At 45.4% G+C, this 16,435-nt stretch overlaps 1 protein-coding gene across 4 annotated transcripts in view; it reads right to left on the reverse strand.

The window, feature by feature from the left end:
* The window catches only part of LOC134019503 (neural cell adhesion molecule L1.1-like), a 32,169-nt gene that overhangs the window by 2,640 nt on the left and 13,094 nt on the right, over nucleotides 1–16,435 (reverse strand). For all 4 annotated transcript variants that reach the window (XM_062460456.1, XM_062460455.1, XM_062460454.1 and 1 more), the window contains 22 exons: nucleotides 16,089–16,211; nucleotides 15,533–15,703; nucleotides 14,068–14,182; nucleotides 13,777–13,961; nucleotides 13,561–13,692; nucleotides 12,171–12,314; nucleotides 11,721–11,832; nucleotides 10,811–10,971; nucleotides 8,553–8,703; nucleotides 8,345–8,472; nucleotides 7,986–8,087; nucleotides 7,434–7,634; nucleotides 7,118–7,188; nucleotides 6,628–6,856; nucleotides 4,489–4,601; nucleotides 4,083–4,326; nucleotides 3,522–3,644; nucleotides 2,562–2,735; nucleotides 1,591–1,704; nucleotides 940–1,089; nucleotides 648–779; nucleotides 376–448 (listed from right to left, as the gene is read on the reverse strand). In XM_062460456.1, the coding sequence (XP_062316440.1) occupies nucleotides 376–448; nucleotides 648–779; nucleotides 940–1,089; nucleotides 1,591–1,704; nucleotides 2,562–2,735; nucleotides 3,522–3,644; nucleotides 4,083–4,326; nucleotides 4,489–4,601; nucleotides 6,628–6,856; nucleotides 7,118–7,188; nucleotides 7,434–7,634; nucleotides 7,986–8,087; nucleotides 8,345–8,472; nucleotides 8,553–8,703; nucleotides 10,811–10,971; nucleotides 11,721–11,832; nucleotides 12,171–12,314; nucleotides 13,561–13,692; nucleotides 13,777–13,961; nucleotides 14,068–14,182; nucleotides 15,533–15,703; nucleotides 16,089–16,211 (3,148 nt within the window). The remainder of the gene's footprint in view (nucleotides 1–375; nucleotides 449–647; nucleotides 780–939; nucleotides 1,090–1,590; nucleotides 1,705–2,561; nucleotides 2,736–3,521; nucleotides 3,645–4,082; nucleotides 4,327–4,488; nucleotides 4,602–6,627; nucleotides 6,857–7,117; nucleotides 7,189–7,433; nucleotides 7,635–7,985; nucleotides 8,088–8,344; nucleotides 8,473–8,552; nucleotides 8,704–10,810; nucleotides 10,972–11,720; nucleotides 11,833–12,170; nucleotides 12,315–13,560; nucleotides 13,693–13,776; nucleotides 13,962–14,067; nucleotides 14,183–15,532; nucleotides 15,704–16,088; nucleotides 16,212–16,435) is intronic.

Raw genomic sequence — 16,435 nt, forward strand, 5'->3', positions numbered from 1 at the left:
ACATAACTTAAGAGTTAAGTTATTAGGGACTGCATAGTAACTATGGAATCCTGCAGTACAGCAACAGATATTAGACTAAAATGTTCTTAATTACAGACTGATTAAAAGTTCCATCCAATCATTGATTATTTTAAAATGAGGCTCTGTATGTAAAAGTAAAATGTTCTTGAAAACTGACACACTTCAGGACACAGAGCAAGAGTCTAGAACACACATCAGGACAGAGGGGAAGGTTCTAGAACACACACCAGGACAGAGGGGAAGGTTCTAGAACACACATCAGGACAGAGGGGAAGGTTCTAGAACACACACCAGGACAGAGGGGAAGGTTATAGAACACAGACCAGGACAGAGGGGAAAGGTTATAGAACACACCTGTATTCCCCAAACGTCTCGTCTTTCATTGGTCGTGCTTCAGAGTCCACCTGCCCCTCCTCCTTATCTTTCACTGTAGGACAGACACGTTACACACACTACACACCCTATACAGACACACTATACACACAAACACACATTACACACCCTATACAGACACACTATACACACAAACACACACTACACACCCTATACAGACACACTATACACACAAACACACCTACACGCCCCATACAGACACACTATACACACAAACACACCCCCCAGCATACCTGCGTATTTGCCTCCCCTGCTGCGCTTGATGAAGCAGAGAACCAGCAGCAGCAGGACCAGCAGCACCAGGGCGCTGATCAGGCCGATGAACCAGCCCTGCGTGGCGAAGCCCTCCAACACCTCCGACAGCTCTGGGGGAAAGACACCAGTCAAATCCTGACCCTGACCCTGACCCCTGACCCCTGACAGCTCTGGAGGAGAGAGAGGTCAAGTAAGTGCTTAGTGTGTGTATGTGTTTGTGTGTATACATGTTTTGTGCTTGAGTGTGTGTGTGTGTGTGAGTGTACACACCTGGTCCAGCAGTCTGTATCTCATCCTCCCAATGGGTGTGGTTGTCATGGGTGATGAGGAGGCGGTACTGGGTCCCAGGCTGGAGGCCCGTCAGCAAATAGGATCCCTGCGTTGAGTTCACCTGTTCTGATTCCTCCCACTCACCCCAGGCTGCACCAATCAGAATACAGAAGAGACCACATCAGCACAAAGCACACATGGTCAAGGATGGTCAGCCACAGCCTCCCTCCTCCTCAGAATCAGAATTAGAATGGGATTTATTCGCCATGAAAGTTTGCTCAGACAAGGAATTTGCTTTGGCAGGAAGGTGCATACAATGAACATATAGGGACCTAAAATTTAAATATGTGGACTATCTATACTAAGGGTACATAAACTAGCAGTACTAAGTGGGATTAGAATGAAATTAAATATACAATAAAATAAAATATAAATTGCCGTAAATTACAATATAAAAATACAAAAATACAAATATTACAAAAAATACAAATGTACAAGATACAATTTTCTAATGCAGTGCAAAAAGCAGTGTGTTTTAAGCAGGAAGTCATTAGAGTCAGTGTGGTCCCTTGGCCTTGTTGAAGAGGCCAACACCCCCACTCCTCAACCCTTCTCCTTTCTCAACCCTCCCCCCACTCTTCCTCCCCTCACCTGTCTTGCGGAGGTAGAGGAAGTGGAAGGCGTGGTTGCGTTGTCGGTCTCCAGGGACCCAGCTCAGGTTCACACTGGTGTCTCCCGCTACCATGCTGATATTGGATGGAGGGGCTGGGGGGAGGGGGGCAGAGAAGGGAGGAGGAAACAGAGGCAGGGAGGGAGAGAGAGAGAAGGTGGACAAAGAGAAAGATACAACCTTCAGTATCAATGAAGCAATTAGTGAACAGATAAAAAGGTCTATACAATATAAAGAGGCCTAGAAGAAGTCTATAAAACAGTTTCTTATATACTAGTGTAATAATTGGACCAATACGCTGTTCTTATTGGTCCAGAGGACGTTCTCAAAAGTTAATAAATCCGTTTATATACCTCCTGACAGTTCGCAGAGGTAAATAAACGTTTTTACGGACCTAGCAACAAGCGGTTGCCTTGAAGATGTAGCCATTGACTTTAACAACTTGGCATCTGCTCGCCAACAAAGTAGCCTAAATTGCCCCCCAAAAAAATTAAAACAACCAAATATGGTTTTTGCACAGGTCACGTTTGTTAAAACTCGACCTATGGTCTCGGTTAACAAACTTTTTAACAAATCTAGGTTTACAAAGGCGTTTGCAGACCTGTCGAGGAGTAAACATTTGCTGTCTATAAAGCAGTCTTAGATAAATAGTCTATAAACCAGACTACACCCCAGTCTATAAACCAGACTATAGACCAGTCTATAAACCAGACTATAGATCAGTCTATAGTTAACTATGAAGCAATAAATGCTATAAACCAGTGTATGTACAAGACTATTAACCAGTCTATAAAAGTCTATTAACAGTCGATAGACCAGTCTATAAAAGTCTATTAACAGTCGATAGACCAGTCTATAAAAGTCTATTAACAGCCGATAGACCAGTCTATGACCCAGTCTGTGTAACTGAGAGGAACCACAGAGAAAGCATGCAACTCTGGTGTAATCACACCTCCATCCAGCAAGGTGGCGCCCTCCAACTGCAGGGGGAGTCCACGGCCGGCAGCCGTGCGGGCAAACACAGAAAACAGGTAGTGGCGGTGGGGGTCTAGCCCCTTCAACAGGAAGTGGGTCACTGAGGGGTCGTCAAAAAACTCCATCTGCTGGGGGCTCTCCTGACTCTCCACTACTCACACACACACATGCACGCACACACACATACACACCCGCACACACATGCACACACATACACACACACACGGACGTGGACGCACACACGCACACACACACACATGCATGCTCGCACACATGCACACACACACACATGCACGCACACACACATGCACACACACATACACACACACATGCATGCTCACACACATGCAAACACACAATGCACACACACACATGCAAGCAAACACACACACGCACAAAGGGACACACGTGCGCACACACACCCACACACAGGTTGATAGATTTCCTGTGGTAGACATTTTCTGTGCAAGTGTGGTTAGGTTTGGTAATGGTAGTATGCTAGTGTACCAATGTGGGATACTAGTATGCTGGTGTATTATGCTGGTATGATAGTCACCCTAACCTTAACCCATCTAGTATGCTAGTGTTGTATGCTAGTGTTCTAGAGTAGTGTACTAGTGTACGTACGGGGGTGGTAGCCAGTCATGACTAGTGTGCTAGTGTAGTATGCTAGTGTATTGTGCTAGTGTGCTAGTGTAGTATGATAGTATGTTATTGTGATAGTGTAGTATGCTAGTGTATTGTGCTAGTGTGCTAGTGTATTGTAGTGTGTAGTATGCTAGTATGCTATTGTGCTAGTGTAGTATGCTAGTGTAGTGTGCTAGTGTGCTAGTGTAGTGTACTAGTGTAGAATGCTAGTATACTATTGTGCTAGTGTAGTGTGTAGTATGCTAGTATGCTATTGTAGTGTGCTAGTGTGCTAGTGTAGTGTACGTACAGGGGTGGTACTCCAGCAGGTAGCCAGTCAGGACCCCGTTGGGCTGGAGAGGAGGACGCCAGTGCAGACTGAGCTCTGTGTCTGAGGGGCTCTCAAACCTGAGAGAGGAGGGGGGGCCTGGAGCTGCACACACACACACGCGCACAGACACACCCACACGCACACCGCGCACACACACAGACATGCACGCATACATGCATTAGTATTTTCACATTTTGTCTCAAGACAAACCTCTTTAAATACAGGACAAGGACTGGGGTCAGGACAAGGCATCTAAGGACACTGAAAGCTTAGCAGCACCACTTCCTGTGATTCCTGTGAAATTTCTATTTTCTCTGTTGTATTTGATATCCTGCTGTCACCGAAGAGACTGCACTGGACCATGTAATTGTGTTCAAGTGCAGTGACATGTTATTGTTGCACCCTGCCTGGCAGCTGAGATGTGGCTACTTTCCACGGTAAATACATACTGTTCATTGACTCTGGCAAATTACATTTTAGACTGCTAGACATTCAATACCCTGACCCAGCACACACCCACACACACACTTCTCTACTCACCTCCCTCTGGTGTGTTGAAAGACTGTGTTGGAGAGTGAGGCCCCTCCCCTTTGCTGTTAACAACTGTAATTGACAGCTCATAGAGCGAATAGAGCTTCAGGCCTGGGATGTCTTCCTCTGTCTTGGACGCGTTGACCTCCAAAACCCTCCTGTCCTCCAACACCATCTCCTGCCCTCCCCCCACTCCCTCCCGGCGCTCCAGAGCGCGGCGATGGCGGCCATGCTTGATCCAGGTCAGGTAGATCTGTAGGGGACATAAAAGACTGGCTGTGATTGGTCGCTATGAACCATCCACCTGTAATAGTGGCTGTGATTGTTTGTTATGGACCATTCTCCTGTAACGGTGCCTGTGATTGGTTGTTATAAACTATCCTCCAGTAATGGTGGCTGTGATTGGAGTTCTTACTCGGTATCCTGTCAACAGGCCGCAGGTCTGCTCCCTGGACATGACCTCCCACCTCACCCGGGCTGTGCTGTTCTGCACCTTCACCTTCAGCCCTGCGGGGAAGCCCTGGGGGACTGGGGGAGGAGGACAGGAAAAAAGTGGAAAGCTTGTAATCGTGTAATTGTGTATTTGTGTGAGTGTGTGTGTTTTTTTTGTGTGTGTGTGTGTTGTGACACTCAGTGAGGGAGGAGGAGGAGAGATCAAGGGAAGGCAGAGCATGAACCTGTGTGTGTGTTGTGACACTCAGTGAGGGAGGAGGAGGAGAGATCAAGGGAAGGCAGAGCATGAACCTGGGGAAGGTCATCCATGGTAACTACTTCCACCTGCTAACCCTTGCCTCATGGCCGGCGCCCACCTGCAGCCAATCGGGGGCCTAATTGGACGGCCTACAGAAGCCACAAAGGGGGGTGGAGGCGGCAGGACGACAGTACCGAGCGTCCTGCAGCACTGACAGGTGATTTAGGATCTAACCAACCTTTTTTCTAGTGATGGGGGAAACAAAGATTTTCGAAGCAACAAGCTATTTGAAACAATTGTGTCAAAAAAGTCGCTTTTTCAAAACGTTTGATACATGTTCTCCATAGGGACACCTGCAAGTCAGTTCATGGTATGGCGACTGTACCGAGAGATTGAAGGAATCGAGTGACGTCAAGTCCTCGATTTTTCGTCAATGACAATTTGATAAATGAAGGTTGTGTGATGTGTACGTGTCAAAATAAGTTTTTTACATTTTACATTCATGACGTATGTTTTTATGTTCTGATGGCAATAATCACATTTTCACGGGAGTCAGGTGGCTGAGCGGTTAGGGAAGCGGGCTAGTAATCTGAAGGTTGCCAGTTCGATTCCCAGCCGTGCAAAATGACGTTGTGTCCTTGGGCAAGGCACTTCACCCTACTTGCCTCGGGGGGAATGTCCCTGTACTTATTGTAAGTCGCTCTGGATAAGAGCGTCTGCTAAATGACTAAAATGTAAATGTAAACTAGGTTGAGTCCTATGGCTTAGTGGTAAGAGCTCTGTCCTAATGGCTGAGAGATTGTGTGATTGATTCTTACCTTGTAAGAATGCTAAATTAAGTGGTTGCTAAATTAATACATAATTTTTTATATTGTAGACCAGGGGATCCAGTTTTGGGACATGCTTGTGCAACTGGGAAAGGGATGGCCACGTATGAAGGCTGGCTACATTTTGTAAACAAAGAGAGATGTATGTATGTCCTGTCAGCTGCAGGTCAAAGTGTATTGCTGATTTATGAAGTCTTTTAAGCATTTGAAAAAAACGCAGTTTGTCTCGGATCCTATTAGACTGCACGACACTGTCAGCTGTGTGACGTCCGAAGCTTCGACGGGTGATCACGTGTTTTTTGGTCATTTGAAGCCATGCTCGGCATTAAGGCAGTAAGGAGTCAAGGCAGTAAGGAGTCACGGCAGTAAGGCGTCAAGGCAGTAAGGAGTCACGGCAGTAAGGCGTCAAGGCAGTAAGGAGTCAAGGCAGTAAGGAGTCAAGGCAGTAAGGAGTCACGGCAGTAAGGCGTCAAGGCAGTAAGGAGTCAAGGCAGTAATGAGTCAAGGCAGTAAGGCGTCAAGGCAGTAAGGAGTCACGGCAGTAAGGAGTCAAGGCAGTAAGGAGTCACGGCAGTAAGGAGTCAAGGCAGTAAGGAGTCACGGCAGTAAGGAGTCACGGCAGTAAGGAGTCAAGGCAGTAAGGAGTCACGGCAGTAAGGAGTCACGGCAGTAAGGAGTCACGGCAGTAAGGAGTCACGGCAGTAAGGAGTCACGGCAGTAAGGAGTCACGGCAGTAAGGAGTCAAGGCAGTAAGGAGTCAAGGCAGTAAGGAGTCACGGCAGTAAGGAGTCACGGCAGTAAGGAGTCACGGCAGTAAGGAGTAAGAGCAGCCCTCTTCTTTCCGCCTCCCCCGGACCGGGATGGAAGGTCTTTTGGAGGGGTTTGTTTTTCCCTGGTAGCTTCCCCAATTTCTTTGTGTTATAATAAAAGGAATTTTGTTCTGTTTGCAAATCTGCCTCCTGGCATATCTGCCACTCACATGCCTTCTATGCTGGGCGAGCCACTGTGTCAATGTGTGTGTGTGGTTGGTACTAACGGTCCTCTCCAGAGTGGCCCATGTGAGCACTGGCGAGCACTCTGGCCTCCCCCAGAGAGTTGACGGCCTGGACCTTGATCTCCCAGGGAGTGTACACGCCGCTGTCGTTCACCAGCATGGGAGGGCGGGGTGTGTAGGCATGGCTCCAGTGGAGGACACGCCCCCCTGCCTGTCGCCATGACACCTTGTACTGGAACCCTGGACCGTTATACTCACGGGGGGGCATCTCCTGCTCACACACAAACACACACATGCACACACATGCACACACAAACATAGGCACACACACACACATGAACACACACAGATTGATAAAGATTTAGACTTCATCTCAGGGATATATATATATAATAATAATACTTATTATTACTTATTATTATATAACTACTATGATATATTCTACACCAGAAGGACTCTAAATATATAACCTAAACAATTACGCACATGTGCGCACACACACAGATGGCAGAAGGCAGACTGAGACACTTACATCCCACATGATGAGCAGAGTCCCGGGGTCGGTGGACTCACTACGCACTTTAGCTGGGTTTCTGCCTGGAACTGAGGGAGAGCGAGAGGGGGAAGGCAGAGAAATGGGGGAGATATGAGGAGGGAGAGAGGGGGACACAGGGGAAAAGATAGAGAAAAAAGTTAGTTGTGGGGTTTACAAGGTTTGTCCTGGCATTATTTATAAGAGTTAGTTGTGATGGAGTGTGTCTAGAGTTGGTTGTGGTGGGGTTTATAAGAGTTAGTTATGGTGGGGTGTGTCTACAGTGTTGTGAGGTGGTGTAGTGAGGCAGCCTCACCAGCAGGTGAAGTGCTGTAGGAGTCGGAGGGCTCGCTGGGGACACTTCTGCCCAGCTCGTTGACCCCTGTGACCCGGAAGCGGTAGGTGGAGTAGGGGAGGACACGCAGCTCCAGGTGGCCGACATCTCCAGAGACCCGGGCCTTCTCCTCCCACCTCCCCTCGTCAGAGTACTGCTCCTCCCTCACCTCCACCACAAACTCTGCAGGGGAGAGCAGGGATTCAGAGAGATATACACAGGGTTACAAATGTATTGGTAGATTTATAGAAACAGATCCACAAAATGAGGATAATACCCAGTGTACCTGTGGCAGGGCTGTTGTGAGGTTGTGTGTGTATGTGTACCTGTGGGAGGGCTGTTGTGAGTGTGTGTACCTGTGGTAGGGCTGTTGTAAGTGTGTGTGTGTGTGTACCTGTGGTAGGGCTGTTGTGTGTGTGTTTGTGTGTGTGTGTGTGTGTGTGTGTGTGTGTATGTGTACCTGTGGTAGGACTGTTCTGAGGTTGTGTGTGTGTACCTGTGGTAGGGCTGTTGTGACGTTGTGTGTGTGTGTACCTGTGGTAGGGCTGTTGTGAGTGTGTCCAGGTGTCCAGCTGAGAGTAACAGTGCTGTTCTGCAGCTCAGACAGAGAGAGGGCTCTGGGGGGATCCGGAGGAGCTGGAGGGCACAGTGTGTTATAGACCCAAACACACACACATATATATACATATATACAAAAACACATGTACATACTCACATATGCACACACACATATATACACACACTTGCATATACACACACACATACATAAAACACAGTACACACACATACTCACATATGCAAGCACACACACACCTACATACACAGACTTATACACATACAACCACAGATACACACACACTCACCCACCTAAACACACACACACACACACTCACCCACGACAGTGATAGAGCCTCTAGCTTCTACTTTGTCCAGCCTGGTGATGACCTCACAGGAGTACAGCCCCCCATCCTCTGATTGGACGCTTCTGACTCTCAGGGTTCCGTTCTCAAAGGTAGTGTACCTTAAGGAGCAAACACAGCTGTCAGTGTTTCTGTGCACGGGTGAGTGAGTGTGAGTGAGTGAATGTGTGTGTGTGTGTACTTGTCTGTCTCCATGATCTTGCGTCCATCTTTCCTCCAGACCACCTGGATATCGGTCAGCTGAGGATCCTTGTAGAACAGACAGTCCAATGAGCACTCATTCCCTCTGATGACCCGTTCACTCTGAGGACCTATCAGCATGACTGTACGGTCTGGGGAGAGAGGGAGACAGGGGGAAAGGAAGAGAAAGGGAGAGAGAGGTGTCGAGTGATAGAGAGGGAGAGAATGATTGAAAGGTAGAGAGAAAGAGAGTGGGAGAGACACTGTGAGATAGGGAGAGAGACAAGGACCGCTAAAGAGATATTATATACTGCATATTACATTTTCCTTTAGCAGATTTATCCAAATGATGTACGGGGGGTTTGAACCTGCAAGCTCTTTATCTGCGGTCCAGTGCTCTGAGCTTTACCTCCCCTATACTTAGAATACAATTGATTGATTAAATGGTTGGTTACTTTGTGAATTTGTAAATTGGGTAATTGGTTAATTCAGTGATTTGTTTATTGGTTGGCAGATTGATTGATGATGTGTTTTTTTTTACTTAAATTGTACAAGTTATATTTTTGTAATTTAAATAAGTATGCATACTTATTATTTATGAAGATTACATAAATTAAAAAGTTTACATTTGTTTCTGCTCATTTACACTAATTTACAAAAATAATAAGTGTTCTCTTCTTATTTCCATGAGATTCTTCTCATACCCTGCAAGAGGGGATGGTGATGATGAAAACAAAGAAATTGGGCAATCCTGTGTAAAAATAGTCCTAACCTATGTGACTTAAACTTTCCCTTTCCCTGGTGTGTAATACTGTTCATTCACCAATCAGAGGCTTTAACTCGCCCCCAGACGGACGACACATTTATTTTGCTACAAGTACACCGTGGATAAATTAAAGTATAAATAAATAAATGTGAACACATGAAAATGTAAATCTATATATATACACACAAGTACATGTAACATTTATATATTTAGGGTCTCATTTAATTTGTAATTTATACATTTTGTATGTCAATTAGGCAATAAATTATATAATTAGTCATTTATTTAAGCTTTGTATTATATGATTAGTCATTTATTAAAGTATTTTGCCATTCAATTATTTAATTATTTAGTTTTGGCCCCTATAATCCTCCATATATACATGCCTACTGGAAAATGTTAGCCGTTTTTACAGGCCCTGTAGAGGAGACCTTCATAAACAGATTTAACAAAGTTTAGGCTATGGCATTGAAGTTCAGGTAGTAGTCAGATAGTTTCACCAATTGAAAAACAAATCTGGGACTTTCGATTTAAGTAAGGGAAGTGCCAAAAATTCTGTCGCCCTTTGGCTTGATAAAGTTTAGGTCAAACCGCGGTGGAATCGTTTTTTTTACAGTGTCTCACGTACAGCGTTGAAGTGAGATACACTGGTTTGAAACCACAGGTAATTATAATTTAACCAACCAATTGTTAACTTGTAATCTAATATCATAATAAATCCTAAAACCAACATTTATTTGTGAGGAATGTTTATTTTAATGATTGAAAACTGATGTATCACAGACCACTGTAGTATGTGTCAGGCAACAGTGGCTAATATCATGATGCCTCTGATGTCACTGAATGCCTCAATGAAATAGCAGACTACTGTTTCTGAAAGTAGATGTATACTTACTAATATCAGCGTATATCATATTGTACATTACATTTCACAATTGTCTTTTTTATCACAATGTTAAATGAGTAAATAGTTATCACCCTGGCCTCTTTGCCTGTGGCGTTTCTGCAGCTATCTTGCCGTTTTAGGTAGTTAGCCAAGCTATCTCCCATAAGTTAACAAGCTGCTAAACTAATGTTCTACTACAGGTAGTCACGTGTGTGTTCGTTAGTGACGTTTCTGACTGTGGCTAACTAGTTAGCCACCGTTAGCTTCACGTCTCCACAAAATCTTAAACTATACCTAAACCGTCAAACGGAACGTTCGCGCGAATACAAGCAACGCAATCGGGACCAAGACAAACATTTTGACACGGACATTGTCTATGTATTCAAGTTTTTTTAGGGGTGGGAAAATAATAATAAATATATATATGTGAGAATAGGTTGTGCTCTTGCCAAAGGCAAACACACATAATAATAATAAAACTAACAAAAACAATAGGTGCCTCGCAGCTGTGCTGCTTGGCCCCTAATTAGTCATTATTCCTAATTAGTGATTTCCGTCATTTAAACTGTTGATTGGTTAATTGATTAGGTAAAGGTGTGTGACTCACTGAGGACCTCCAGGTGAGCAGTGATGCTGATGTTGGTGTGTGTGAGAGAGCAGGTGTACGTTCCTGCATCTTCTCTACTGGCGTTGGTCAGCTCCAGGGTTCCATTGGTCAACAGGGAAACTCGAGGGTCAGACAAAAGCAGATCCATTCCTTCACTCTCCCTGCACACACATACAAACACATCACACATCATACACACACACTGTTTCATCAGCAATGAGACATTTGATAATCTGTAGAAGGTCCCTGTATGACCACTAGAGGGCTCTTTCCACCAGGCTCAGTGAGTGTGTGTGTGTAAGTGGTAGCGTGAGTGATTGTGTGTGATACTGTCTGAACGTTGGTGTGTGTTGGTGGTACTGTTTGCGTTTGTCAGTGAGTGAGGGACTGAGTGTGTGTGTGTGTGTGTATGTGATTGAGTGTGTGTGATACCTTGTGAGTCTTTTTGAGCGGTAGTGAGTGTGTATGTGTGTGTGGCAGTGCATTTGGTAGTGTGTGTGTGGTAGTGCATGTGGTAGTGAGTGTGTGTGTGGTAGTGCATGTGGTAGTGTGTGTGTGGTAGTGAGTGTGTGTGGTAGTGTATGTGGTAGTGTGTGTGTGTGTGGTAGTGCATGTGGTAGTGTGTGTGTGGTAGTGAGTGTGTGTGGTAGTGTATGTGGTAGTGTGTGTGTGGTAGTGAGTGTGTGTGGTAGTGTATGTGGTAGTGTGTGTGTGGTAGTGAGTGTGTGTGGTAGTGTATGTGGTAGTGTGTGTGTGTGTGGTAGTGCATGTGGTAGTGAGTGTGTGTGGTAGTGCATGTGGTAGTGTGTGTGTGGTAGTGAGTGTGTGTGGTAGTGTATGTGGTAGTGTGTGTGTGGTAGTGAGTGTATGTGTAGTAGTGAGTGAGTGTGTGTGTGGTAGAATGTCTCACCAGGAGATGTGGGGCCTGGGGGATCCGAAGGTGTCACAGTGCAGGCTGATCTGTCCCCCTTCAGTGACCAAGTACACCACTCCGTCTGATGACAAGACCTGGGGGGGTAGCTCTGGGGTGGAGGAGGAGGAGGGGGGGGTGAAGAGGGTGGAGGAGGAGGTGGGGGGGGTGAAGAGGGTGGAGGTGAGGGGGGAGGTGAGGGGGCGTGAAGAGGGAGGAGGTGAGGGTGGAGGTGAGGGGGGGTTGGAAGTAGTGGTAGAATGGAGGTGGAGGGGGGTATTGACATTAGTGTGGACCATTTTAACAATGTTGTCTCTGAAATCAGGATATAGAGGCTGGAGTGTGTGGTAGTGTACATGCGTGTGTGTGTGGTAGTGTGTGTGTACGTAGTAGAGTGTGTGTGTGCGTGTATGAAGTAGAGTGTGTGTGTGCATGTGTGTGCGTGCTCACCTATGACGTAGATGTAGGTGTTGATGATGATGCTGCCGTGTGTGTTGGAGGCTTCACACTGGTAGATGGCTGTGTCAGCGTACTCCACATCTCTCAGGATCAAAACCCCCCCTGACACTCGCCTCCGGGGCTCCAGGTCCACAGCTGGGGGAGACAGGGTTAGGGGGGAGTTAGAGTTTACATTTACATTTAGTCATTTAGCAGACGCTCTTATCCAGAGCGACTTACAGTAAGTACAGGGACATTCCCCCGAGGCAAGTAGGGTGAAGTGCCTTGCCCAAGGACACAATGTCATGTGGCACGGACGGGAATCGAACTGGCAACCTTCAGATTACTAGCCCGCTTCCCTAACCGCTCAGCCACCTGACTCCCTGGTTGGGGGAGACAGGGTTAGGGGGGAGTTAGGGCTGTTGAAATGTTAAAACTGCTCAAATAATAACAATGTTGAAAAAAAGGTGTAAAAAGGTGGGTTTTTACTAATGCTGAGGGCTCGCTGATATCACTGTCTGTCTTACTAGAACGGCGTATCTATGCGTCGTTGCTAACGTGTGCTGACGTTGTGACCTTGTGACTGTGTGTGTGTGTGTGTGTATGTGAGAGAGACACGTGAGTGACAGAGAGACGGAGGGAGAGCAGGGAAAGGAAATGCAGCTGAACGAATACACTGCGTGTTTTAAATAGCGTTAAAAAAAAATTATAATAATGAAATGCAATATGCGGCGGCCGGTGTTGATTCCGTGGCGCACTGCCACGAATTAGGCTGAATCCCAATAATCTGTCTTACCCCTACCCCTTAGTTTACCCCTAGCCCTTGTACCTCGAAACTGAGACACCACTTGGTTACGGTTACGTATATCGATGTCTCCAAAGCAAGTAGTGTTATGCACTGATATCAAATGAAATTTGCTGCTCATGGAGTTTAGTTAAAACTGTAGACATGCATGGAGTCCATTCAAGGCTAGTCAGAGAAATGCGAGACTGTTGTGCAAATCAACAATGTAACGTTGGCGTAGAAAACTAGCGATTTTTTAAAACGTTTCAATTAAGAACATGGTTGCAAATATATATGTACAGGACTGTGTAGAGCTCAAAACAAAACTTTAGTTACTTACTTACTTACTTACTCTCTGGATGATCTGGCAGCCATTGTTGCCGGATGCGCAGTATTCATATACCCCTACATTTCAAGTAAGCTCCCGAAAACAATTGGTTTTAATGGGTATGTACCCCTACCCCGTAGCCCTAACCCTTGATCAAAACAAGTATTGGGACAGCCCTTAGGCCGAATCCCAATTCTCTGTTTTACCTAGCCCTTAGTAAGGGCTGTCCCAAGACTCTGGGACTCCGTGTGTGTGTACCTGTGTGTGTGCATGTGTGTGTGTGTGTGTACCTGTGATGGGGACTCCGTTGATGCTCCAGGTGATGTTGGGGGTGGGGATGCCCTCGGCCTGGCAATCTAGACGCACCGTCTCTCCTGGGGAATACTGCAGGCTCTGGGGCTGCTTCACCCAGTAGGGGGCCGCTACACACACACACACACACACATTTCATCATATACATGTGTGTATGTGCGTGTGTAAGTGTATGTGTGTGTGTGTGTTCCTACCCTCCACAGTGACGGTGTAGGAGTGTTTTTCTGAGCCAGCAGTGTTGCTGCAGACACACTCATACTCCCCGTCGTCCTCCTGTGTTAAGCTGTCAAACCGAAGCCAGCGGCCATAGTTCTCCTCCCGGCCACCCGTATCTGCCAGATCTCCGTCCTTCTTCCTCCACTGCACCATAGGGGTGGGCCTGAGGGTGGTGGTGGGGGGGGTTATTTGCTGGTAAACAGGGATACTGACAGACAGGTAAACGGGTATACTGACAGACAGGTAAACAGGTAGAGAGGTATACTGACAGGCCTTGAGGGATGCACTCTAGAAGCAGACTGTGGCCCCTGAGGGCCATCCGGGAGCTGTGCTGGCTAGTCGGACGCAGTAGGTGGGGCTTTCTGCTGCCCAGTACCTCATTACCTGGAACACATTACCATCACTACATTACTACATTACCATCACTACATTACTACATTACCATCACTACATTACTACATTACCATCACTACATTACGTCACTACATTACTACATTACCATCACTACATTACTACATTACCATCACTACATTACGTCACTACATTACTACATTACCATCACTAAATTACTACATTACTACATTACCATCACTACATTACTACATTACCATCACTACATTACTACATTACCATCACTAAATTACTACATTACCATCACTACATTACTACATTACCATTACTACATTACCATCACTACATTACTACATTACCATCACTAAATTACTACATTACCATCACTACATTACTACATTACCATCACTACATTACTACATTACCATCACTACATTACGTCACTACATTACCATCACTAAATTACTACATTACCATCACTACATTACTACATTACCATCACTACATTACTACATTACCATCACTAAATTACTACATTACCATCACTACATTACTACATTACCATTACTACATTACCATCACTACATTACCATAACTAAATTACTACATTACCATCACTACATTACCATTACTACATTACTACATTACCATCACTACATTACCATCACGACATTACTACATTTCTATCACTACATTACTACATTACCATCACTACATTACTACATTACCATTACTACATTACCATCACTACATTACCATCACTACATTACTACATTACCATCGCTACATTACGTCACTACATTACTACATTACCATCACTACATTACTACATTACCATTACTACATTACCATCACTACATTACTACATTGCCATCACTAAATTACTACATTACCATCACTACATTACTACATTACCATCGCTACATTACGTCACTACATTACTACATTACCATCACTACATTACTACATTACCATCACTACATTACGTCACTACATTACTACATTTCTATCGCTACATTACTACATTACCATAACTACATTACTACATTACCAGTACTACATCATTGCATTTTATTTCTTCAACTGCACTGCAACTTTTATTTTATTTCTTGCTTTTTGAATTTTCTAACCCTTTTGTTTTATTTTGCATTATGTTTTGATGCTTTTAATGGTTTTATGTGAAGCACTTTGAATTGCCTTGTTGTTGAAATGTGCTATACAAAAAAAACTTGCCTTGCCTTACATTACGTCACTACATTACTATGGCTACATTACTACATTACCATCGCTACATTACATCACTATATTACTACATTACCTGTACTACATTACTACATTACCATCATTACATTTCTACATTAACATTATTACATCACTACATACTGTGGGTGACCAAGAGAGAGATGGGTTCCTTGGGCAGGATTGTCCTGGCTCCTATATAGTGGGCGTTGCAGGTGTAGTCGTCTCTGCTGTCGTCCCTCAACAGGTTGGCGAAGTACAGGTTTCCATCCACCCCCATGGTCACACGCTCACTCTGCCCTATGTGGTTCAGCTCTGGAGGAGGAAGGGACCATTATACACACAGACGCCCATACACACACATATATTACATTTACATTACATTTAGTCATTTAGCAGACGCTCTTATCCAGAGAGACTTACAATAAGTACAGGGACATTCCCCCCGAGGCAAGTAGGGTGAAGGGCCTTGCCCTAGGACACAACGTCATTTTGCACGGCCGGGAATCGAACTGGCAACCTTCAGATTACTAGCCCGATTCCCTAACCGCTCAACCACCTGACCTGACATATGCTCATACACACACACATGCCCATACACACACACACATACCCAACCCCACAAACACACATGCTCATGCACACACACATGCCCACACACACATGCTCATACATACACACACACACGGCCAGTACTCACTGCGGTCCATCCAGTGTATACGTGGAGGGGTGGAGCTGTGTGGAGGGTTGCAGTGCAGGATGATGCTGGATCCTTCTGTTGCCGTCTTATGCCCTCTCCTCTGCTTGGGGAGAGTTGGAGTGGCTGAGACACACACACAGTCACACACACACACACAGTCACACACACACACACACACACACAGTCACAGTCACAAACACACACACACACACACACACACACACACAGTCACACACACACACACACAGTCACACACAGTCACACACACACACACACAGTCACACACACACACACACACACACACACACACAGTCACACACACACACACACAGTCACACACACACACA

Source organism: Osmerus eperlanus, chromosome 4, assembly GCF_963692335.1.
Source record: "Osmerus eperlanus chromosome 4, fOsmEpe2.1, whole genome shotgun sequence".
Classification (NCBI taxonomy): domain Eukaryota; kingdom Metazoa; phylum Chordata; class Actinopteri; order Osmeriformes; family Osmeridae; genus Osmerus; species Osmerus eperlanus.